The sequence below is a fragment of the Paramisgurnus dabryanus genome, chromosome 13, assembly GCF_030506205.2.
Source record: "Paramisgurnus dabryanus chromosome 13, PD_genome_1.1, whole genome shotgun sequence".
NCBI lineage: Eukaryota > Metazoa > Chordata > Actinopteri > Cypriniformes > Cobitidae > Paramisgurnus > Paramisgurnus dabryanus.
This window is the reverse complement of record NC_133349.1, coordinates 6650591-6677180: the sequence shown is the minus strand read 5'-3', so window position 1 is coordinate 6677180 and position 26590 is coordinate 6650591. Positions and strand designations below refer to the sequence as shown.

At 38.6% G+C, this 26590-nt stretch overlaps 1 protein-coding gene across 1 annotated transcript; it reads left to right on the top strand.

Annotated features, from left to right (window-relative positions):
* Window positions 1-911: 911 nt before the first annotated feature.
* dpys (dihydropyrimidinase) lies at window positions 912-26545 on the top strand. Its single transcript, XM_065298722.2, has 9 exons — window positions 912-1269; window positions 3100-3258; window positions 4805-4984; window positions 6774-6963; window positions 7220-7376; window positions 8068-8209; window positions 8409-8551; window positions 25944-26151; window positions 26231-26545. Exons 1-9 carry the CDS (start codon window positions 1018-1020, stop codon window positions 26297-26299), a joined length of 1500 nt encoding a protein of 499 aa, XP_065154794.1. The 5' UTR covers window positions 912-1017; the 3' UTR covers window positions 26300-26545.
* The last annotated feature ends 45 nt before the right edge of the window (window positions 26546-26590 follow it).

Genomic DNA, 26590 nt, shown 5'->3' with positions numbered 1-26590 from the left:
AATACCAAATGATAAGCTCAAATCGAGAATTACATTGCAAACAATTATACAAACTTCTTAGTTTAACAAATTTTTTCTTTAAGGCTTCTAAAATAACTGACTTGTTCAACTTCATGCGGCGCTGCAAGAACTGCCACGCAGATGACGTCAAGTAACCGCGAGAACGAGTCGAATTTAGACTTGTCCGTATGATTTCTCCAATCACTCTCGCGGTACTTAAACATCATCATCTGCTTGTCAGTTCTTACGGCGCCGTATAAAGCCGAACAAGGTCCAACTAACTAAATTCGGGAGGAGTATGGTCATGTTATCTAAACAATCAGCGGTCTCTCTATTCCTTACCTCTGTCCTTTGAATTTTTTTCCCCCATCCTTCACCCAATAGCCTCACTCTCAGCTGGTATTCTACAGACCCCAGTCAAGGAGAGGGGAGTAGCTCTCTGAGTTCGGGCTAATATTCCGATTTCGGAGCCCTCCCCTCACCCTCAGACACCACACCAAATATGCTTTATTCTCATTTGATGTTAATGTGAACTCGTGAAATAGTCTATTCGGCTCTGTTTAGCATATTTCCCAGATAGCAATGAGTCGGCGGACCACCGGCGGTGCTCTGGAGGCAGTAAGCGTCATAAGGGCAGCTTAGGGCTGGCGGCAAAAAGAAGTCCTGCGGATATTTTTTGCTATCTGGGTTCCTACTCAGCCTACTGTTTTAATGCAGTTAAATTGATTATCAATAAAACGGTTTTCATTCATAGGCCTATATTTGTCTCTGGTACGAACGAACCGATTCTCTAAGATGACTCATTCTCATGTTCATGTCAGACTCAGAACGAGGCTGGACAGGCAGATTTCGCAATGAAATGGGCGTGAGTCAATTCACATACATTGTCAGACAGTCAGAGCTTCAGTATCTGGAGTAGACCACCCTTTTAACTCAACACTGGGATCCAAGTTTACTGAAGATTTTTTTTGGATAATTTAACATAAGCTAATTAGTGGAAATTGAAAGCAGGGAATCATGACAAATCATAGCAGGATTTTAATAAAAGGTGGGAAGGTGGTGAATGAGGATTTCTCAGAGATAGCAGATGTATATATTGAAGATGGAGTTATCAGTGCAGTGGGCTTAGATCTGCATGTGCCAGCTGGTACGCGGGTCATTGATGCCACTCACAGACTCGTACTGCCAGGTGGAATAGACACACATACACATATGGAGCTGTCATTCATGGGCACTACAGCTGTGGATGACTTTAATACTGGTACCAAAGTAAGTAAAAATGATGGAATATGCACTGTTCATCAACTATACTGTAAAAGTCTGAACACTTCTGAATTATCATGCATAGTATTTTTTGTTTTTGTTTTTTAACCGCCTAAGCCAGAGCTTTGGTTTGTCTTTTTTCAGATTTCTTCAAGCTAAGGGTTTAGGAAGAACCAATAAATAAAATAACCAAATATTTTTCTTCAGGTTCCAGTTATACACAGAATTAAGTATTATGTTGCAAACAACAAAGAATTTGATGTCCACGTATGTGGACACACCAGGTCTTAGGAGGTTAAATGTATTTAGTGCTTTGAATGATTCAAAAAATCTCTTATTCAAATCAGGCCACAAACTCCCTAAAACAATATTGCACAACTGCAAATAAAACATATATAAAACTTGGTAATACTTTACAATAAGGTTGTATTTGTTAACATTCGTAAATGCATTAGCTGAACAATGAAAAATACTACAATTAAGAAACTATAGCATTAATTAATCTAGTTCATGTTATTTTCAGCATTTACTAATATATTTTTAATATTAAAAATTGTAAAAGTTAACATTAGTTAATGCACTGGCATTATTGATCGATTATAACCTGCTTATGATAAAAAATTATTTAAGTCTAACATAATTTCTAAAACATTACTGATGGTATTTTTCTTATGACACTAATTGATAGTTAACTTTAACTTGATAGTTTCTTAAGTGGGTAAATCCAATATTAAATGTATTAAATTGATTTATTAGGCTTTTTTCTGTTTCTAATGTAAAACACTGCTACAATATTGCATTTAATATTTCAAATAAGATATGTTATTAGATATGGTACTAGGATTTACAAGGAATGATTAAATCACACAGTGAAATAAAAAAATGTAATTATCATAAATACATGTTTAATTTATGTTGTCATAATAAAAAACACAAAACCAGCCACAAATGTAAAAGTTAATCTGAAAGCTGAATAAATAAGTTTCCCATTAATGTATGGTTTGTTAGGATAGGACAATATTTGGCTGAGATGCAACTATTTAAAAAACTGGAATCTGAAAAAATGAATATTGAGAATATCACCTTTAAAGTTGTCCAAATTAAGTCCTTCGCAACACATATTACTAATGATAAATAAAAAAAAAATTTATGTTGACAGTAGGAAATTTACAAAATATTCTCATGGAACATGATCTTTACTTAATATCCTAATGATTTTTGGCATAAAAAAAATATTCTGACCCATTGTTTGCTATTGCTACAGTACAAATATACCTGTGTGACTTAAGAATGATTTTGTGGTCCAGGGTCGCAATTATGAAGAGTAAAGTCATGGGTAAAGGTCAAAGGCAATCACTTATCACTCATGGAGCTTTGGTTGTAACATTTTAACTTAAGTTAAACATCTTTGAAACATCAGTGCACTTCAGTGGACAGCATGCATTAGAGGAGTGTTTCCCAACCACTGTGCATGGAAAAATAACACTGCCGCAGTGTTTGAAAAAGCCCTCAAAGCTAGCTACCAGTTATCCAGCCAGGATAACATCTTTGTGTTCATCAAAACAAGATCAAGATTCACATTAAATGTGAATACCACATTTAATACAGTATAATATTCTAGTTTAACAAGTCATTTAAGCATTACAATAGAAGTTTGTGCAGTTCTGTTAATGCTTACTGTGAAAGTGGTGTGGCTTATGATTTTTTTTACTTATCAAAACTGTGCCGTGCCAGAGAAAACGTTGGGAAACACTGCATTAGAGGGTTACATTTTAACACGTTTAACATATAAGCTGATGTTTCACTCTAATAATTGACAGTGTTGTGTATCTACAGGCCGCAGTCGCAGGAGGCACGACCATGATCCTGGACTTTGTCATCCCACAGAAGGGGTGTTCACTCCTGGAAGCCTATGAGCGATGGAGAAGAACGGCCGACCCCAAAGTCTGCTGCGATTACTCTCTGCATGTGGCTGTTACCTGGTGGGATGACACTGTATGCTTACCATAGATACACATAGTTTTTGTATACAGTAGGTGTGCTTAATCATTTCTCCAATTTAGGAGTTAACACTTATAGGCCTGGACTAGGTCTAGGTTTAGCCTTAAAGGGATACTCCACTTTTTTTTAAAATATGCCCATTTTCCAGCTCCCCGGTCTGGCGCTAGCACTTTTAGCATAGCTTTGCACAATCCATTGAATCTAATTAGACCATTAGCATCTGGCTAAAAAATAACCAAAGAGTTTCAATACTTTTCCTATTTAAAACTTGACTCTTAGTTATATTGTGTACGAAGACCGACAGAAAATTAAAAGTTGCATGATGTAACTACAGAAAAGTACAGAGCCCCTAAGGTGACACTGGAGTAAAAAAATCTAAAGTTTAGTTTCATGTGCTCACGTGAAACTTTCATGTGTCCCACGTGAAACTTTCATGTTCTCATGCAAAACCTTCATGTGCAGAATTTTATTTAAAAGTTTAGTTTTGTGTGCTCGCGTGAAACTATCGCGTGCTCGCGTGAAACTATCGCGCGAGCCCGTGAAACTTTCATTTTCATGTGGGATCGCGATAGTTTCAGGTGAGCATGCGATAGTTTCACGTGCTCGCGCGATAGCTTCACGTGAGCATGCGAAACTAAACTTTAAAAAAAATTCTGCACATGAAAGTTTCACGTGAGCACATGAAAGTTTCACGTGAGCACATGAAAGTTTCACTTGAGCACATGAAAATAAACTTTATAAAATTTTTGCTCCATGTCCCCTTAGGGGCTCCATAGAAAAACCAAGTTTTAGATAAAATATTCAAAATCTTTGGGGTTTTTTTAGCATGATGCTAATGGTCTAATCAGATTTAATGGATTGTGCTACCTGTAAGCTATGCTAAAAGTGGTAGCGCCAGACCCGGAGATCAGCTGAATGGATTCCAAAACGGTAAAAATCAAATGTTTAGCTCCAGGGGATCTGGAAAATTAGCCTTTTTTTTTCCAAAAAAAGTGGAGTGTCCCTTTAAGCCTTGTCTGTGAAACCATGGGAAAGGTTTACTTTATTAAAGTTAGCAGATCAGTCAAGGTTGTCCAAACTTTTGACTGGCATACGACATCAACACCATATATCACTGCACATAAAAATCTGTTTAGTCTACTGCCATGTTGAGATCTTATGACCATCTGAAGCTGGTTGTATACACACTTCTATGAGTAGTCTTAAACTAGTCATGTATGCGTATAATATAAATCCAAACACTAGGATTAATTACCCCTAGCTAATTCCTATTGGTCATACTACTTCTTCAGACTGCAGTTTTAAGTTAGTGGCTATGTTAATGCAACCGGCACTGAAGTCATATAGTCCCATCTTTTAGTTACATCATAAATCATTTACAGATACTTACTGTACAGTTGATCGACCACCAAAGCAACAACAAATTAAAAATTATTTAGTGCGCATGTCCTTTCTCAGTAATGGTGTTTTATTTTGTGAAATGGATTAGGTATCTCACAAGACAAGCACATATTAAAATGTCAGTTTCTCTATACTGTAGGTCAAGAAGGAAATGGAGACTCTTGTTCATGAAAAAGGAGTCAACTCTTTTAAGATGTTTATGGCTTATAAAGATGTCTTCATGCTGAGTGACAGTGAGCTGTACGCAGCGTTCGCTCAGTGTAAAGAGATCGGAGCAATAGCTCAAGTCCACGCAGAGAATGGAGATCTTATTGCAGAGGTGAGAGTCATTCATAAAAACATTATTTAAACACTGATTAAATAATATCATCAGAACGGTTCACATAAGACATGATACGTTGAGTGTCTATGTTATCGGTGCATGTGGTAAATCATTAACTCCTCAGCAACCCTGACAAGGGTTTGAGAATGACATATTGGTGAAAACATTCTTTGACTTTCTCAATCTGGCAAATAAGTTACCAGAAATAATGTAGGGATTGTTGACTCAGGGTTGGGCAAAATTTAGCACCAGACAGATATATTTATGATAAGCATCAGGGAGTGTTTTCCGAGAGTTAATTTTTTTTAAATATAATGACTGATTATTAATATCATCAAATTTTTTGAGAATTGTGTTAAAAAAATTCATAACATGGTTACATATACAAAATGAACATATAAATGAAAAATAGTTAAACCAGTGTGACTGACCAGAAATTTTAATCTGGGCAGATTATTGCAATGCATGTTTAGAAAAAATATTGTAATATTATCATAATGTTGTAATATTGATTGTAATAGTTAATTTCAGTAATATATTGATAAATTTTAGATATAATTGCTGTCCTGATGTTCTTAGAATAATCCCAAGATATATGAATAAATATAATTAAGTTCCACTGGAGGGCACCAAATACATAAATTATGTGTAAATTGGTTTAAATGAGGGCTGTACTTGTTTATTTTGGCCAAGTGTAACTACACAATTAACAGGTTTTATAAAAGAGGAATTCGGTGCACAACAAAAAACACCTTTTATCACAAAAGTAGTACGGTGGCATTATAACCAAATAAAACCGACTCCATTTAAACGTTGTTATGTAAATTAGATGATTTTTTATGTAAATCTAATGATTTCATTCATAAAGGTGCAATGTGTAACTTCTAGAAGGATCTCTTGACAGAAATGCAATATAATATAAATAACTATATTTTCAATGGTGTATAAAGACCTTACATAATGAACTGTATTGTTTTTATTACACTGAAAAAAATGATTCATTCAATTTACTAAATTTTTTTAAGGTAAGTGGTTGCAATCAATTTATTTAAGCTACATTTAAACAAAAAAAATTAGAATAGCAAAAAAAACCAAAAAACTTTTGTTTAAATGTAGCTGAAATAAATTGATTGCAACCACTTACCTTAGAAAAATTGAGTAAAGTGAATTAAGAACTTTTTTCAGTGTACCTTAGAATGAGCCGTTTTTATCTACATACGTTGCTGGTCTACAGTAGCCCAACGCTATCTCATGAGAATTCATACATATTTTACGAGTTGGCTAATTCGCATTAATTAATACGACCACATTCGTACGTTTTTGAATGATTTGCCTTGACCCCCCTTGACGAGGGGTGTATTGTTAGTTGCAGGTTGCAATCTTACGACTAGATGCCACTAAAATTTACACACAACACCTTTAAGTGTTATAATTCATACCTTAGACTGCCCAGCAAGCATTTCACTGTCTAGGTTAACTTAACTACCTTTGAGTAACCCACTTCTAGCCAAAATAAACTTGAATTTCCACAGATGTCTAGGCTTTGTTTGGACGGCTATTAGAAAATTGCTTGGTGGGAGACAGACAGACAATTTCAGATATTTCTTTATAATGGATCTCTAATGATTCTGTGTGAAATTATTATTTTGCCTTGCGAGTTTTATTTGCTTCAGGAAATGCAAATCTGTTTTGAATATAGAGTAGACCTTGTATATATTGTATTACATTTGTAGAATTTCTGCTGAATTTGCATGCCGTGTGACGCAGTTACCTCTCACTCACTCAGGGTGCAAAGCGTATGTTGTCTCTGGGTATCAGTGGTCCTGAGGGTCATGAGATGTGTCGTCCTGAGGAAGTGGAGGCTGAGGCCACACAGCGAGCCATCACAATCGCTCACGCTGCTAACTGTCCGCTGTATGTGGTGCACGTCATGAGCAAATCTGCAGCCAAGGTGGTGGCCAACGCTCGGAGAAATGGTGGGTGACCTAACAAAGCAAGACAAGTTTATCTATCTATCTGTCTGTCTGTCTGTCTGTCTGTCTGTCTGTCTGTCTGTCTGTCTGTCTGTCTGTCTGTCTGTCTGTCTGTCTGTCTGATTATAAGATTTGGAGCATCAAAGTTGATTTCACACTGGGTTTAGTGGGGTTTTCACAGATCTGGGTCACATATAAAGTAAAACTGCTATGACAAACAGTTTAGAAGTTATTCATCAAATTGTTTGTTTCCCGTCAGGTCGAGTGGTATTTGGAGAGCCCATTGCGGCTGGACTCGGTACAGATGGCACTAACTACTGGCATAAGGACTGGGCTCACGCCGCAGGGTTTGTCATGGGTCCACCCTTGAGACCAGACCCCAGTACACCTGGATATCTGATGGACCTGCTCGCAAAGTACGTAAGATATGCTTTATTTACATTTTCATTAAAAAATCTTAAAGGCAAAGTACACGATATCTGAAAAATGCTTTGGAAAAGGGAGTCGAGCCGACTACCAAAACCCACTTGTAGCCAATCAGCAGTAAGGGGCGTGTCTACATCAGTGCCTGGGTTGCGTATGTGTAAGGCGGGTCTATCAAAAGAAGGTCCAGATTCTGTTGGGGTAGGGGCATGTTTGTTTAGATGATTTCAAATGTCAACATTGGCTTTCAGAGATCATGCACCCTGCCTTTATTGGAACCATTTCATTTAAATGTTGTCATCAGCTATTCACCCCCATGTTTTAAACCTTTAGGGGAAGGTATGAAAATCATTCATGCACCAGGTTTGAATTTAGTCTGAGACCCTTTCTGTGAAATCCAGGCTTAAATGTCATAATCTAATTTAAGATTTAAGAGCATCAAAGTTGCACATTGATATTGATCTTTGACATGACCTGGTGATATCAAGGATATCAAGGATAGGTTATATTTTCAAAGAATGTCCTTTACATTATGCAGGATGATTTTATGTAAAGCACAAAATCAAGTTGAGAAAGTTATAACATAATTTTCATGTATTTAAGTAAGACGTCTGTGGTCCACACCCAAATCGAACACAATATGGTCCTGCATGAAGCACATTGATCAAATGTTATATCTTTCAGTGATGATCTAAGTGTAACAGGAACAGATAACTGCACCTTCTCGGTCTGCCAGAAAGCCCTCGGGAAAGACGACTTCACCAAAATCCCAAACGGAGTCAATGGCGTTGAGGACAGAATGTCTGTTATATGGGAGAAAGGAGTGGTCAGTTCATTCTCACAGAAACCCTACATTACACACCACAGTGCTAGATACAGGATTATTTACTGAAGCGGTCATCATTTACACACAATATATAGATGTTAAATCTGCTCACAGCACCGACCTTTGATCCTCTTGCTCTGGGAGATGAGGTGAAATGAACACAAGGACAACTCACATTCTGTGTGTTTGCTTTCCAAAGCACAGCGGCAAAATGGATGAAAATCGATTTGTGGCAGTCACCAGTTCTAATGCAGCAAAGATCTTCAACCTTTATCCTCAAAAAGGGAGAATTGCTAAAGGCTCTGATGCCGATCTGGTCATATGGGACCCAAAGGCCACAAGGTAATTTTTAAATGGCGTAATTGAAAAGAGCTGTTGAGTTCTAATCGATGTAGGCCTAAGTCTAAATATAGTAAAGGGTACCCCACTTATGAAAACGTATGGTATGGTTTGGTTTAATAGATTAACACTATTGGCTACGTATTTGAATGTGAAATTAAAGTTTTAAGAAAAGTTTTAATCTATTTACTCAGAGGCCGTAATTTTAATCACATCACAATATATGAACTTTCAAGGGAGTCAAGGGTTCCAATCAAAACCCATTCTGCGCGACAGCAAGATAAACATGATAAACAAGTCTTCAATCAGTAGCTTGTAAAATGATGTGAAAATGTTTTAAATGGACACAGACAGATGGTGGCGGTATGTGGTCTTGACTTCTGCGTGCCATTAAAAATACACAAACATTAAAGTCTTCTGTTCAGCCCTTTTTAAACCGGAGAGTTACATACATGATAATCAGTACATGAAAGATGATCAAAATAAAGACGATCTGAGAGGTAAGAAGGTGGGAGTGCGGTGTAAAACATTCTACAAATAAATATTTACTATAGGTGAAAAGGAGGTTTAAGAGGGATGGTAGGTGGCTGGCTTGAGACCAGTGGCGGTGTCGGTAAGAACAATCCAGTCCAGTCACTTTAATTACAGAGTGTTTAATTTATTAGGCAAGTATTTGTATGCGTGTGTGTGTGGTTTCTAGGAGACAAAGGATATAGAATACAATTAATTACATAAGGCCACAATACAACTGAAGGAAATCAAACATATATACAAGAACTCAGATTTCAGAAATTAGCTACAAACAAAGTCAATACAGAAATATTGTCAGCCCCATAATTAACCTATAAATACTCAAATGCATAATCTTACAATTACAACAGAAAGTCACATGAATAAACCAAATTAAACCGTTTAATCTACATTTAAACAGACAAACTGAAAGTAATGAAAGATTAATGCTCACTTTCTCATAATTAACTTAAAGGAAACTTACATAACTCAATAACGCACACAAGGCACACAATCTCTCAGCAGCACCACACAAAAATCCTCCATGTAGCATGAACGAAGGGCAGGGGCTGTGCACAGGTGCTGTCTGATAAAGCCTGTGGGTGATTGAGGCCAATTAATTACAGGTGTGGTGAGCTGCATGGGAAACTGAAAAGCAAAGTGGGCGTGGCAATTGGACAGAGGAGAAACTTCCAAACAGCCGCCCCCAAATTTGCCTTGCAAATTTGCTGGATTGGAGAGTCATGGGGGTTCAGGTAGGGCAGGGAGTGGGATGAGGCGGGCAACGGGTCTTGTGTACCGTTTGTCCCCCACCTGGACATCTGCAACTCTACAACGGCCATCTTTACCAAGATGAAGGGAAATCACTTTCCCTACTGGCCAGAGAGATCGGGGGAGCTGAGGGTCAAGGATGAGAACAACAGTATTTATTTGAATGTTAGGATTATCAGTGTACCACTTCTGTCTAGACTGGAGAGAAGGCAGATAATGTCTAATGAAGTGGGACCAAAAGTGATCAGAAAGAATCTGACTGTGACGCCATTGACGGCGACTGCTTAGCTCAGAGTCAGGATACGTTACTAAGGGGAGGGAAGAGTCATGCCGCCCCATGAGCAACAGGTTAGGAGTCACCGGATCAGGATCTGCAATGTCAGAAGAGACATAACCAAGGGGCTTTGAATTGAGGATACCTTCAATTTCACTCATCACAGTGCGTAACACCTCTTCAGTGACTGCTTGGGCACCTAGGGTGGTCTGTAGGGCAATCTTGATGGAACGAATTTCACGCTCCCACGTCCCACCGAAGTGGGGTGCGTGGGGGGGATTAAACTTGAAGGAGATTCTCTGTTTAGCCAGGACTGCCTGGAGGTCAGAGGTCAGGGATTGGTAGACTTCCTGTAGCTCTCTGTTGCCCCCGATAAAGTTGGTACCCCTGTCGGAGAGCAGCTCGAAAGGTTTGCCTCTGCGCGCTATAAAGCGCCTTAGTGCCATTAAAAAGGAATCTGCATTCATGTGACTAAGTAGATCTAGATGTACACACCTAGTTGTCAGGCATTTAAAGATAATTCCCCACCTTTTCTCACTCCGTCGTCCAACTTTCACAGTGTAGGGCCCAAAACAATCTATCCCGGTGGAATAAAAGGGAGGTTTACAGAGGCGTAGGCGAGCAGGAGGAAGATCGGCCATTTGGGGAATAAGGGGTTTGGCACGGGACTGCTGGCACTTAGTACACCTGTGCTGATGTTTCCTGACAGCCTCACGACCCCTCAGGATCCAGAATTTCCTTCTTAGCTCAGCGAATAGCCTTTCTGGCCCAGGATGATGTAGGTGGTCATCACAATCTTTAATTATAAGTTTTGTAATTGGATGGGCAGGGTCTAGGACAACTGGATGTATAACATCAGGGGGTAGGTCATTGCTTTGTCGTAACCTTCCGCCTACTCGAATGAGACCTGACATTGAATCCAGTTCTGGAGCAAGAGAGAGAAGACGACTGGAATGTGGAAGGGGTTTGTAAGACTGAAGACATGCTAGATCATTTCCAAAGGAATCCAGCTGGGCCTGTCTTAGGATGGCAATCTCTGCATCGAGGTAGGTTGCTGCTGATGGTGTTGCAGGAGGCTCTGTCAACCCATGATAGGAGGCAGCGGTAGAGTCAAGGAGATCCTGAAAGGTGGTGAATTGGGTAGGGTCAGAGATGGAGGGCTTTTGGTTAAGAAATACGGCACCACAGAAACTGGGCTTACGTAACTCTATGGGATCTTCAGCTTGATCTATTGTGGGGTTAGTTGGCCACAGGTCAGGGGGTTGCAGGAGGAAGGCAGGTCCTTGGTTCCACCTGCAAGGCTCACTTAGCTCAGATAGATGCTTTCCTCTAGTCAGATCATCAGCTGGGTTGTTCAGGGAATCCACATAGCGCCATTCCTGGCCTTTGGTGAGTTCCTGGATTTCAGCCACCCTGGTTCCAACAAAGACCTTATAGCGGCATGAGTATGAGAGAAGCCAATAGAGGACTGTGGTAGAGTCACTCCATAAAGTAGCCCGTCTGATTTTGAGGGTGAGCTCGGTTTGGAGGAGGTTGAACAGTTGAGCTCCAATCAGGGCTGCGCATAGTTCAAGTCGAGGGATAGAGAGTTGTTTTTTGGGCGCAACACGGGACCTCGCCATTAGGAAGGATACATTCACCTGTTGATCATATTCAGTGCGCATATAGGCGACTGCGCCATAAGACTGCTCTGACGCATCGCAGAAGATGTGCAGGTCTAGGATGGCTGAGGGGTTGTCTGCTGTCCAATGTATAAAACAACGGGGGAGTACTATTGAGGAGAGATTAGGGAGTTCTCTTTCCCAGGAAAGCCAGGCTTCTAGGATGTTGTGGGGAAGGTTTGGGTCATCCCATTCTCTTGCCTTTGCCCACAGGTGCTGGACAATTATCTTGGCTCTTGTTGTGTAGGGGAGGATGTAACCAAGAGGATCATACTGGCTTGCAAGTACTCTGTAGATGTGACGCATGGTTGGAGTAGTAGCTTCAATGGCTCTATGCCTGTATTTCAGGGTGTCTGTATGGCAATTCCAATGAAGGCCTAAAGTAGATTCCATGGGGTCAAGAGAAGGATGGTGTGACAGCCAGAGCTCTGCCTGGTCTGACCTAGCATCGGGAGGGAGATCGCAAATAACCTTGGGGTCATTACTGGCCCATTGTCTAATGTCAAAGCCACCAGAGGAGAGGGTTGCACGCAGGGAGTGAAGGAGGTCCTTAGCTTCATCTGATGTGGGGAGACTTTGAAGGCAATTATCCACATAGAAACAGTGTTGTATGGAATAGGTAACACGCTCATCGGCCTGTGCATCTTTGGCAATCCTCTGGAGGGCATAAATGGCACAGCATGGGCTGGCGGTGGTGCCAGATGGGATTACTTGCCATTCATATATAGTTGGAGGGGCCTTAATTTCTAGGTCACGCCAAAGGAAGCGCAGGAGGGGTTTATCTTGGGGTAGCAGGCGCACCTGGTGGAACATGGACTTAATGTCACCGCTGATGGCAATCTTGTGCTGCCTGAAACGAAGGAGAACTCCAAGGAGGGAAGGCCCAAGGGTTGGACCAGGAAGCAATTGTAAATTCAGACATTGATTCTGATAGGAGAAAGAACAATCAAATACAATGCGGTCTTTTCCATTATGACGCACAATGTGATGAGGTATATACCAAGACTCTGGGGCATCCGCTGCTTCAGAGAGAGTCAACTTCTTGACATACCCAGCATCAACTAGCTTTTGGATCTCTCTGGTATAGGTTTCCGCCTGTGAGGGATTTTGGAGAAGTCTCCTCTCACAGCTGCGAAGACGGGACATAACTGCTTCCTTAGGGGCCTTTAAGGGGGGCCAGGGATCTGCTCGGAGGAGAGGTGTGGCATACCTTAGGACATCATCAACAGGAATTCGAATGGTTTGAGTCTCCAGCTGGTGAAGTGCATCTCTGTCCTGTTTAGAACGGACAACCAATTTTGTGTTCCTCAGAGGTACTGTGTCCAGCTGCCACAGTTTTTGCACATTGTGGTGAATGTCATCAGGTGGACATTTAAAGGAGATATAGTGACACTTTATGGAGGGAGAGCTAACAATATCTCTAGCAGGGCCCTGTAACGTCCAGCCGAGATGGGTTTTGATAGCTGCTGGTGCTCCGGGGGGGCCTAACTTTACAGGCAGTGTTGGAGTGATCAGGTGGGTATGATCAGCTCCTATGAGTAGGAGGGGTCTTATATTATCATGCTGCTTCAAGGGAATCTGCCTGAGATGAGGGTAGCGCCGCTGGAGGGATTTCACAGGATGAGAATGTTCAGATAAGGAAAGCTGATCTGTAGTGAAAGCATGCCTGATGGCGTAGGTTTTCTTTGGATGGGCCTTTGGAATGAGGGTGAAGGACACGGTGGCACCGTTTAGAGTCTGGACATCCTGTCTCACTGTCCTCAGCTTCAGGCTCTCAGACTCTCCTATCAACTGAAGTTTCTGGGCTGCAGGATGCAGAAGGATCGTACGTTCTGACCCATCATCTAATATGGCATACGTGTCTAAGGACTTGTTTCCATTACGTAGGGTCACTTCAACTACCTTTAGCAGCACTTTATTGCAATCACTAGGATGGTCTAGGTATAAATTCTGCACTTGCCTCTGATTGATGTTGCATAGGACCTGCAGATGTTTCCCATTACATTGGTTGCAACGTCCCTTCAGATCACACTGGTTTGCAAAGTGGTCTCGTGCACACCGCCAGCATCGTTTCCGTCCTGTGATCCAACTAGCTCTCTGATCTTCAGTGAGCGTGAGGAAGTCATCACATTTACTGACGTGATGTTCAGGTGAGTTACAGTAAGCACACAATGGACAACGCGTGGATGTGGGGTTGAGGGAAAGCTGACTGACCCTAGGAGGAGCTATCTGGACTTTAGGGAAGGTCACTTGGGAAGTCTTGCTACCATGGAGTATAGCTGTAGCTCTGAATGGGTGAGAGGGTGGTGGCTTTGGTCGGACAGGTTGAAGGGTTCTCTCCCTTCTGGGCTGGCAACGTGTTTCCTGTTGCAACCAGGAGGAAAAATCTAGGAGGTTATAGCATAGGGGACCTGGTCTACTCAAACTGATGCTTCTCTTAAACTGACAAAAGTGCTCACTGGGTAGTTTCTCTAGTAGGCGTTCGACATGTGAGCCACAGGTAAGCTCAGAGTGACCTTCGGGACCCATGGACTGGAGGAGACCCACTAAGGCTTGTACTCTAAGGGAAAACTGATCTAGGCCTCTACCATCACCTATACGGATAGCAGGCATCTCCATTAAAGCCCGGAGCTCTCTGAGAGCAAGCTGTCTGGGTTGGCCATAACGCTCATCTAGGGCCCGCATAGCTTGAGTGTAAGGATCTGGAGCATAAACATAAGCTAAGGCAAGCCGCTTTGCCTGATCTACCTTTAAGTGATCCAGTAAGATGTGATATTTATACTGCTCTGACTCTCCTGGGTCTAACAGGTTGGATAGGGCCATCTTTAACATCATATATTGGCTTTCATCTTCTCTAGTAAGATCAGGGAATGAGGGACCTTCTATCTTACTATATGGGTGCAGTCGGCCTAAAGGGGGGGCTAAATGGCTTGGTGAGGCTGCAGAAGTATGATGGTGAGGCTGCACATTTTGGGGCTGGTACGCTGGCTGGGCAGAGTGGGCCATAGCTCTAGGCTGAATTTGAGATGACATATAGGCTGGGAGCAAAGGGTTACGCGAGACTGGGACTTGACCCGTGACAGGGAACTGACTATTGTCAGAAGGAATCGTGTGCTGCCAGTACTGAACTAAGGGCTGACTGGCAGGGGCATGGCTTATAGGAGGTGGATAAGGAAGCTGCTGCCGAGGTGGAGCAGGAAAGGGCTTAGTGTCACGAGTGGTAGCCTGGGGTGGCATTGCAGCATGCTGGGCTTGTGATGCTACTAACGGAGGGCCAAAGGTTTCAGGGAATGGTACTGAACGAGACAGCAAAGAGTGGCCCTGGTCTAGCATGCAGCGGTGGATTAGTCTACCTTGATTCTTTACTTCATCTAGTAACTGCTGTAAGAGCTCAGTTTGACAGTCAGGAATTGGGGCTACATGAGGGACATGTGGGTACTCAGGGGCTAGGGCTCTTCCAGAAGGGACAGGTGAGCGAGGGTTCATTGCTGGCTCTGCCAGTGGTTCCGGCTCTTCCTCTTCATCCTCCTCACTGGATAGTTGAGGTGGCTCTTGGTCCTCCTCAGACTCGGACTGTGATTGGTACTGAGGTCCAACACCACAAATGTCTGCAGAGTGAAGCGGTGGTGGCTCTGGTAATTCAGTAGTATGTTGTGGCCGCTGATCATATTCCATAACGTAGTCATCATAGCGTGCAGGACGCGAGGCTTGGCGGTGAGGACGCTGAAATAAGGAAGGCAGGGAGTGACTGGACATTTCCACTGGTCGTCAATGGTTCCGGCTCGAAGGACCATGAAAAGGAGGTTTAAGAGGGATGGTAGGTGGCTGGCTTGAGACCAGTGGCGGTGTCGGTAAGAACAATCCAGTCCAGTCACTTTAATTACAGAGTGTTTAATTTATTAGGCAAGTATTTGTATGCGTGTGTGTGTGGTTTCTAGGAGACAAAGGATATAGAATACAATTAATTACATAAGGCCACAATACAACTGAAGGAAATCAAACATATATACAAGAACTCAGATTTCAGAAATTAGCTACAAACAAAGTCAATACAGAAATATTGTCAGCCCCATAATTAACCTATAAATACTCAAATGCATAATCTTACAATTACAACAGAAAGTCACATGAATAAACCAAATTAAACCGTTTAATCTACATTTAAACAGACAAACTGAAAGTAATGAAAGATTAATGCTCACTTTCTCATAATTAACTTAAAGGAAACTTACATAACTCAATAACGCACACAAGGCACACAATCTCTCAGCAGCACCACACAAAAATCCTCCATGTAGCATGAACGAAGGGCAGGGGCTGTGCACAGGTGCTGTCTGATAAAGCCTGTGGGTGATTGAGGCCAATTAATTACAGGTGTGGTGAGCTGCATGGGAAACTGAAAAGCAAAGTGGGCGTGGCAATTGGACAGAGGAGAAACTTCCAAACAATAGGAAACTGTAGTAATATTTAATGACAACCTTTACACTTCATCGACCCAAAATGCACCTTGCACGAAACATAATGGTAGCCTTTACAGCTTAATATGAGTATATTACACTGGGATATTTTTTGAAGTAGGGCTGTCAATCGATTAAAATATTTAATCTAGACTGTCATAAGTTAACTTGTGATTAAAGGCGGAGTCCATGATGTTTAAAAGCCAATGTTAATATTTGAAATCACCCAAACAAACACGCCCCTACCCCAATAGAATCTGGACCTTCTGTTGATAGACCCGCCCCACACATACGCAACCCGGCATTTGATTTGATTTGATTGGCTATAAGTGTGTTTTGGAAGTCGGCCGGTCTCCTTTTCCAAAGCGTTTTTCAAACATCGTGGACTCCGCCTTTAATCGCAACTTAATCGCACATTTTTTATCTGTTCTATATTTATCTTAATTTAACACTTTTAAAGTTTTTAATACTCTAATCAACATGGGCATGGACAAATATGGAAGCTTTATGCAAATGTATGTTTATTATTAGTAAAACTGCAGTCAGCAAAAATAATTTAGAAAGAAATTCATTTAAAGGGGACATATCATGAAAATCTGATTTTTTTCTATGTTTAAGTGCTATAATTGGGTCCCCGGTGCTTCTAAAAAGCTCGAAAATAGGGATGTTCTATGGAAGGTATTTTTTGGACTTTTTTAATAAATTAATTAAATTATAAAATAATTAATTAAATTATAAAATAATTAATAAAATCGCAAAATATGTCCCAAATTTGAAAATGAAATGCTAAAATAAAAATTAAAACATTATGTTAAATTATTTCATTTTCATTTTTAACGTGATGAAGCATCATTCCGGCCAAATTGAAAAATTAAATTAAATTGATGATTTGACATTTCATTTTCAATATAATCTTGAGTCAAGACTGACAATATTAAAATAAAAAGGCAAGCGTGAAAAGGAATCTGTAAATTCATGCCCAAGCAATAATAGGGACAAAATTAAAATATAAAGTTCAGTTTTAATTTTATGTTCTGTTTTTGTTTTTAATTTTCGTTTTAATTTTCGTTCATTTTTATTTTCAACTTGTATGCAAATTCAATGTTAATCAGTGGGTGGGGCTTAGTTGCCTAAATAAAGGGGATACATATTTTGCGACTTTATTTTTTACTTTATAATTTAATTAATTATTTTATAATTTATAAAATAATTGTATGAGAAATCATTTGTGTGCGTGTTTGGAAGCTGAACGGAGATGGACGCAAGATGACGCGGTCCGTCTCCGTCTCCGTCTCGCGCACAACCGGACAGACGTTCGCTGATGGCCTCTGACCCTGACCATAAACATCTCTTTTTTTGCACAAACGGAGAAAGATGACGCAAAAGAAAAACTTTTTGAAAAGCGTCCTGCTTTAGAAATGATCACTGTGGTAGATGAAAAAGAGACAATCTGCCCTCTTTGTATATTTATCCTCTGGACTGATTGCGTGCTTTTTGATAAGGTAATGTTGCGTGAATATCTGATAATGTATGAATCCTGGTTGCTTCTGTTTTAACTAGGTCACAGAAAACCGTCAACTGTATTTTTACTCAATGACAACTTAATATTAAAATCTTATAAGTTAACGGTTAATGTTCGGTTCATAAGCTGCGGTTGTCGGTCGGGAAAATTCACTGATATGAACATCCCTACTCGAAAATGTGATAAAGAACAACCCAGTAACTTAGTTTTGGTAAACCATTCTCTGCAAGCATGTGAAAAAATGCAATTTTAACATGCTATAATAAATTATCTATATGGTATTTTGAGCCAGACCCTCACATACGTACTCTGGAGACGTACTCTTTTTTGACATCTTAAAATTTTTTTGTGAAATGTCCCCTTTAAAGGTTCAAAAACAAAATCACTGCATTCATACCTTAAAATTTGGCACACACACAAAGTAAAAAAATAGCAATATATGTTTAATATATGTTTTTCTTTTAATATATGTTTTTCTTACTTTTTACTGCAAGGAAGATCGTTTTCTAGTCTTGACGCTCTTAATAACTCTTTTAACATCAAGGAAGTCCTTTATTTTCTAATTCCTGCATGTTTTAAAACCGAAACCAAAATCTCAGACACATAGGTGGATGGGCACGCATCATTTAAATTAGTTAAGCATTTAGGACAATACACCTCTCAGAAAACGTACAAATGATGATAATTTTTGTCGTTTGATGACTATTTACTGTATAACCGTGGGTTCACACCAGCCACGTTTGAGGTGTCAAATTCGCGTCTACCACGTCTAGTTTGCCGCTTGAACATTTTGAGTTTACTCACTTCATTCGGGCGTGAAAGCCGCGCGTGAAATTCTAGTCATCGAGGCTAAACGCCTCATTCGCACCGCGAGACCTCCAGACGCTGGTAAACGCGTCTTCACATTGACTTTACATTCAAATCACTCACGCTTGAGGCCTCTATAGCGACTGGTGTGAACGCAGCATAAGGCTGCGTCTCAATTTATCCAACAATGTGCTAGGCTAGGGTCAGAAATAAAATTAATAAAATTTTCTTTAAAATTAATTTACGTTAACGCGTTATTATCTTATTAATTGTGACAGCCCTAGTTTCTATTAATTGATTTTTGTAGTAGAAAGCAAATATAAAATATTAAAGTATGCAAGTCATCATAGTCAATGTACCCTTTAAATGTTTTGGTTTTTTTAAGTTTAAGTTTATTTTGTCTTTAATGCACAGATCCACCTAAATATCAAAACCTTGTTTTCTCCTTTCACGGGCTTCAGCTTTAACATTTCTTAATTTCATGGCTGCTTAAATTTATGTTTAATTAAATTTATGATCACATGAAAGCTGAAAGTTTTTCGATTTTAGTCCTGTACATCACCTTAATTTCTTTAATGGTGTTCAGTTGAAATGAGCTGGTCTACTAGTCTTAGTCTAGAAATGTTAAGAAAATTTGTCATCCATCTTATTTATACCCAGAGGGTTTTTAGTTGCATGTTTGGACTTCACATAATGTGTCAGAATATAGGCAGCTCCTAAAATATATGGCTATATGTTCGGATACCTGAGATTTTTGTGTGTTTCTGCGCGTGCAAGTTCATGTAGGTTCCATGGGTGCTGGAGATACTGCAGATGTTGCCATGACAAAATGCAATACTGCGAATTGTCTGGAACGATGTGGCCATATATGGAAGAAGTGTGAAGCTCGAACACGTTGTTTGTAAAGTGCACGCATTAGAGCAGAGGATGAGGATGGCAGACGACTGTGAGTCTTATGTAACTGGGCCACGTTTCTCCCTCTGATTCTGGGTTAGTTCCCTCTAGGCAAATAACCAACTGCTGATGTGAGCTATGCAGCAAACGTCAATCCGCTATAATTTACTGCAGAACAGACCTGCGTTAAAAGGAGTGCTCGTGTAATTGATAAGACAATTAAAGATGAATAACTGTATCTTGAAAAGCTGAAAAGCAATGGAAAGCAGTAACATCTCCATCACCTGAATTACATGTTCATGTACAGTGCTTAACAAATTTAATAGACCACCACCCAGTGTAAGGTTTGTGCCTAAACTGACAGTATATTTCTTTAATGGTTAATCCATCAGTTTGAGTAAACTCTTTAGTCACAGTAGTGTTTCTAATGCAAAGTACATTATAGTTATAGTTGTTATCCATGAATTTTCACATGTAAAAATAGTAGAGCACTTTATTCAGATGTCCAATTACTAGGGGTGTTATGATTCTCCAAATCCTCAGTTCGATTACATTTTCAATTCTAAGGTCACGATTCGATTAGATTCTCGATTTTTCCTCTTTTTTTTTTGAAAGCACAAAAAATGCTATGGCATTTTTAGACTAGACTTTAATGAAATATAATATCTGACCTTGAACCCGGAGATGCCCTGCCATGTTAGTCTTGCTGCCAGTGAAAAAATGGTGTGGCAGCATCGACGATTCCATTTTTTTATTCAAAGTTCAAGGTTGTGACTTAAATTCGATCAATTTTGTGAAATTGTGACACCAAATTACAGTTATTTATTTGTAGTCCTAAATGATATGTCAGCCTGGTCTGACTGTTAATAAGTAGTATTTACACGTAACTTTAAAAAACAAAAAACGTATTTTTGTAAGTTTAAATAGATGCTAAATGTACAATGCAGACGTATTTACAACATTTAAACATAGCATTATTACGTTTTGACAGCTAAAAAACGTAAAACTTTTACGTATCTCTCCTTCCATAAATCCTGCTGTATAATTTCCTTTTAACCATTTTAGCGACATGTTAACCCTACCCCAAACCTTACCCTAAACCCAAACTCTTTTTATACAAAATGTTTAAATACGTAATGTATTCTTTTTATAACGTAATGGACAGATATGTTTAGGAACATATTAGTAACAATATAGCAATCAAAAGATATTTTAAGGTGCTACAGTCCTACGCAAAACAGTTTATTAAAATCATTTAACGTTACTGTTTAAAAAATCATAACAGACAGACAAGTGTAATCACAACAACTTATTTATTTCGAATATCAAAATCAGTACCAAAAGAGTTAAAATGTAGATGTGCTGCAGCCGCAGTCCTCTCTGGACTATATGAAGTAAATTAAAGAGAAGTATTAAAGTTATTAATCCAAAAGTTTGATCAGCGTTGATCCGGCTTCAAGGCGCGCTTTTTCATTTCAAACGTACACCAACGGAAATGGAAATGACGCAAATATGTCACGTGGCACTCAAAGAGCCAATGAGCTTTTGATATCACTGTCGTAAAGCAATGTGTCGTAAAGCTTCTTGAGGCGCGATATTTGAATTCACATTAACGAACGCGCGATCTGACTTTACGGTTGCTGATGAGAACTCGGATCAAGATCGATAAAGGGCTGAATTTGGATCTGTTCCTCGCAATCGTATGAATTTTAAAGATGTGGATAACAGCAAATGAATAAAAGTTACATCTTTTGTGAATTTGTGTCGTATTTTGTTGTAATGCTTAGTAGTAATAATAACGTATTGCATAGATGACAACAGGAGACAAACAAAGCAAACAAAGTATATATAAATACAGAAATGCTATTCATTTTAAAGTTTTAAAATGTAAAATATTGTGAAATTCTCTGAATATCATAATCATTTCCTTTCGGTTAATGGTTAAACTGTCTTAAATAAATAAGTCAGAAAATATGACTGAAAACATGTCATTGTTATGAGTAAGAAACGCCAATGCCCGCGATTTTAATATTTATGAATAGGGAAAACTTCCATACAAATTTGTACGTTTGTAAAGCTGTAAATACGTAAATAATTTAGGTATTAGTCAAAACGTCGATATTGTATGTTTTAGTGTGTTTTAAATGTAAATAAATGTTCGTATTGTACAACAAAGCTGAAACTTAAAAATACACGTATTCTCATGATATCACGTTGGATATGTCCAATTCATTAGTTTAATTATTTTTAGTTATCATTTTACGTCATATTGCGATTAATAATTGTGTAGTTTGTGAATTTTAAAGAGCACCTATTTCATTGCCAAAAACAACTATGTTTTTTGTGGTTTGTGGTTCAAAAACACATTATTTTCCACATAACGTACATTTTTCCCAGTTTTCCCTGTCTTCCTGAAACGCACAGATTTTGTACAAAACTGTCTCTGATTGACCAGCTAACCTGTATGTCAGGGGTTCTCAAAGTTTACATTCAAAGGTCCAAATCTGAATTCTCATCATTTTCATAGGTCCGGAAAAAATGGTTACTACAAAAATTGTCAAGCATAGTAATAACTTTATGTAAATCATTTGTTTATATAACAAATCAACACAAATGGTTTGGGAAAAACATTACAAGTGTATTTTGCATTTAAAGTAAAAACATTTTTTAAACATAAACACAAGAAATATGCCAAAAGTAACCAGGTGCAAGATGCAGAGCAACCTAATGAGAGAAATGGCACTGTTTGTTTTCCATCAGATGCATAAACCATGGCAAAAAAAGTGTGGTTGGTAGGCAGAGACACTGACCAAAATTAGGGGTGCACCTATAAATTGGCTGATGATGCTTGTTGTGTCAAACTCTGTTCCCCCTATGTTTCCCTTTAGTGTAGTGTTTTTATAGCGTTTTCATCACGTTACATTTAGAAAGATTAAAGATTTGAATTGGTTATACTAAAAGGCAATAATATCATGTATTTTATAATACAATTTATTAAATATTTCATACATTTGACAGTTTTCTATTAGGGTATTTCTTTTAAAATATAGTCTGTCTTTTTCTTTTTTTTTCTTTACTGGTTGTTTTTTAAATGTTATGTTTGCATACATAATAAATATATATTATACATATAATATGATTCATACTGTAAAAATAATTGACTTACCATTAAGAACAATACAGATACATTACAGAAATGCACACATATAGATCTTTATTTAAAACTTTAAATATATAAATAATAAAACTTATAACGTGATAAAAACGCTATAAAAAACACTACACTGAAGGGAAAAATAGGGGGGACAGACTAGGACACAACATGCTGGCTATGCTTTCTCAATGAATTACGGTGAAATACCGCTACATCCAAAAGCCAGGGGGCGCTCTCGGGCAGAAACTTAATATGCGCTGCAGACGAAGAACTAGACACACGCAGCTCCAGGAAATGTCTTAAGGTTATATTTATATTGCTGTTCTTCAAACCTTTTCAGGTATTTTCATGATAATAAAGAATATGTATAAAGATTATGTTTGACGAGTGTTGCTTTTTCAAATGCATGTTTTAAACGACTCAAACCAACAGTGATTTCAGATTGATAAGGACTTAATGATCAAAAGCCGTAGTACATGAAGTAGCTGTGCATAATATCTGGGTGTGATGGCTAACACCGTGACACAGGAAAGTTTTTAATAACTCGTTTTATTTTCGGACCAGGACTACTCTTAAATCTAAAAAGAAAAGAAAACTAAACGAATGGTTTACAAGTTTAATATGCATTTGTAAAGTAGCAAATCCACACATTTAATCAATCACATGGAAATTAATACACTTGTACTATGAAGTGGACGCGGGTCCGGATCAAGTTCCCGTCGGGTCCGGATCCGGACCGGAGTCCGGACTTTGAGAACCCCTGCTGTATGTTGTGATTGGACTGAATACCTCTGATGTCACCTAGAAAGGTGACGCTACTTACCATGTTTGAAAGATTCACCCACAATGCAATGCTGCAAACTAAGTGCTCTTCCACCATACAATATAGTTCTCATTTTTATCCGCTTAACGCCGCTTTTATTTTGTGACACCATAACTACTCATGTAACTTGTCTTTAAATAGGGAAAACATGGAAGTGTTTGTGGCTTCTAAATTAATCCCTGTTTGGATCCTAAGGAATGAATGGGTCTAAGCTAAATGCTAATTAATTCATGACACGCTGTACAAAGATTAAGTGCACGCACTGATAAAAGATAGGTATGGATTAATTTATCTAAGTTGAGGTAAGAACATAGTAAAATATTGGAAAATGGTGGTGTTTTCCTTTAAGTTAAAGAAACTGACAAAAGATGTCAGGAGATAAAAAAATGCGATTGCAGTGATTTTTAGACAAAAAACACTTGCAGGTTGCATTCATCACTTTGTACTGCTAGAAAATGTTTATGTCTCAAAGTATTAAAAATGCAGCATTTAAAGGCTTCACCTGCCATCAGACAGTATATGCATGCATCATTATTAATCACAGTACAACAATTTAATGAAAAGTTTTGTGTAATCAACAACATTTTCAGCGCCAGTATGAAAATTAATATACTGTTTTTTTTTTTGCTCACTCATTTTTGCTGATTGTTTAAATTTTTTTTTGAAATGTTACTGTCTTACTAAATAGGCTTCGTAAGATACAAGCATTTTTTTGTTGTTTTATTAGTCAATCTTCAATGACGAACATCAGCAGAAATACTGTATAAAAGTCTTATGGTAATTCATTGAAGTGTGCTGATCCATCAGCGGTGCACTACAGAAAAGGCTGAATATGGCAAACAACAGATTTGGAAAAAGTGCATACCGCAGATGGGTTAATGTGTGTCCTGTGTTGATTAATGAAACTATAAGTGAGATTACATCATTCCGGGGAGATGGCATTTATTTGTAAATACATTACAATGTATGCAATGCATGCTAAATCCTAATAAAAGGGGCGCTATAAAAAGCATTCATCACAGAATGTATTTTTTTTATTTGCAATAATAATACACAGCACGTCATTTGCCCAGCATACAGTTCACAAATTTTCACTTAAAATGATGAAAAAACATGTTTAGTGACAGTGACTTTGTTATTGGGTAGTGATTAAAAGCATTTCGCATAATAACTGCTACATGGTAAAAAAAAATATTTTTGCAAAGTCATTTCAACTATCTTGCCAAGTGATGAGTTGCTATAACTTGCAATAGTAATGTCAAACTTTTAAGTGCAAAATTTTTATATTCTTTGTTACTAGATTGCTGTGTTCATAGATTACTGATTAGCAAACTAAATTAGCCCAACCTTTTGGGTTAAATTAACCCAGATTTTTTTTTATTTGACCAAACAATGGGTTAAAACAACCCAGCAAAGATTAAAGGGATAGTTTGGCCAAAAATGATATTAAACCCATGATTTACTCACCCCCAAGCTGTCCGAGTTGCATATGTCCATCGTTTTTTAGACAAACATTTTCGGATATTTTAGAAAAATGTTTTAGATCTTTCAGTTGATTAAATGTAATGTTACGGGGTCCACGACCTTCAAGTCCAAAAAAAGTGTGTCCATCCTTCACAAATTAAATCCAAACGGCTCCAGGATGATAAACAAAAGTCTTCTAAAGGCAATCCGCGCGGTGTTGTTGTAGAAATATCCATATTTAAAACTTTATTAACGAAAATAAATACCTTCCGGTAGCGCCGCCATCTTAGACTCCTCTGTATTCAGGAGAGAGTATTAGCGTAGTGTACGCACTTTTCTTAGTGACGTATGACAAATTCGGAGGGCGGGGGCACAGAGCAGCAGCAGAGTAGCCTCCGTAGGCTGCGTAAGCTCTCATCCTGAATGCGGACGCGACTAAGATGGCGGCGCTACCGGAAGGTATTTATTTTCGTTAATAAAGTTTTAAATATCGATATTTCTACAACAACACCGCACGGATTACCCTCAGAAGACCTTTTTTTTATCATCCTGGAGCCGTTTGGATTTAATTTTTGAAGGATGGGCGCACTTTTTTGGACTTGAAGGTCGTGAACCCCGTAACATTACATTTAATCAACTGAAAGATCTAAAACATTTTCTAAAATTTCCAAAAATGTGTTTGTCTGAAAAACAATGGACATATGCAACTCGGACAGCTTGGGGGTGAGTAAATCATGGGTTTAATATCAAATATATATTGGCCGAACTATCCCTTTAAATTACAACCCTGTATGCTGAGTCGTTTTAACCCATTTTTGGGTCAAATCAGAACAATTACTAGATTAATTTAATGCAACAGCTGGGTTTGGTTCTTTTTGACCCAACCCTGGGTTATACATTTATAATTAACCCAGCATTTAGAGTGTACAGATATAGCATTTTATTAATGCATTTCAAGATACAGTAGTTTTGCTTGTTATGTTGTAAATATTAATTTAGTATTTAAGATAATAAATGTTGTCTTTTGTTGTAAATTGCATCATTTTGTGTTATTTTAGGGTAATTTCCGCACAAACGCACCATCAGGCTGTAGACTATAACATCTTTGAAGGTATGCTATGCCATGGGCTTCCGGTGGTCACTATCTCCAGAGGGAAGGTGGTTTATGAAAACGGGAAGCTGTTTGCAGAACCGGGCGAGGGACGGTTCATCCCACGAAAACCTTTCTCTGAATTTGTGTATAAGAGAATTAATCAGAGAGATAAGGTAAGACAATATTTCTCTGTTTTGGGCTGACAATTGTCGTATAAATTGATATTAAGGTTGGTTGTCTTTTGTTTTTAAGGTCGGGAAACCCACAGCTGTGAGCAGAGAGCCTTACACTGGAGAAATCATATCACTTACAAAGAAATGATGCTGAACTGAGCAAAAAGAAACTGTGCATTATGAAGAATCCTGAATAATACTTAAGACATGTTTTGGGGACACATGTCTGTCTGCAAAATGCAAATGCAGTATATTAATATAATAGAAATGAAGAAATGTTTTGTAAATACATAAGACAGAATATGCATATACAGTATGTTTTAGTAACATAAAGTCTGAATTAATTTTAGATTTTATTGCTCAAAGCCAGACTCATAGAAACAAATAAATAAATATTTCAAATTTACAAAAACATCCTGTGTTATTTGAACTGTTACAA

Coding starts and splice junctions, on each gene's coding strand:
- dpys (XM_065298722.2), top strand. CDS start 1,018: ATGACAAATCATAGCAGGATTTTAATAAAAGGTGGGAAGGTGGTGAAT. Junction 1,270..3,099: donor ACTTTAATACTGGTACCAAA/GTAAGTAAAAAT, acceptor GTGTATCTACAG/GCCGCAGTCGCAGGAGGCAC. Junction 4,985..6,773: donor ATGGAGATCTTATTGCAGAG/GTGAGAGTCATT, acceptor TCACTCACTCAG/GGTGCAAAGCGTATGTTGTC.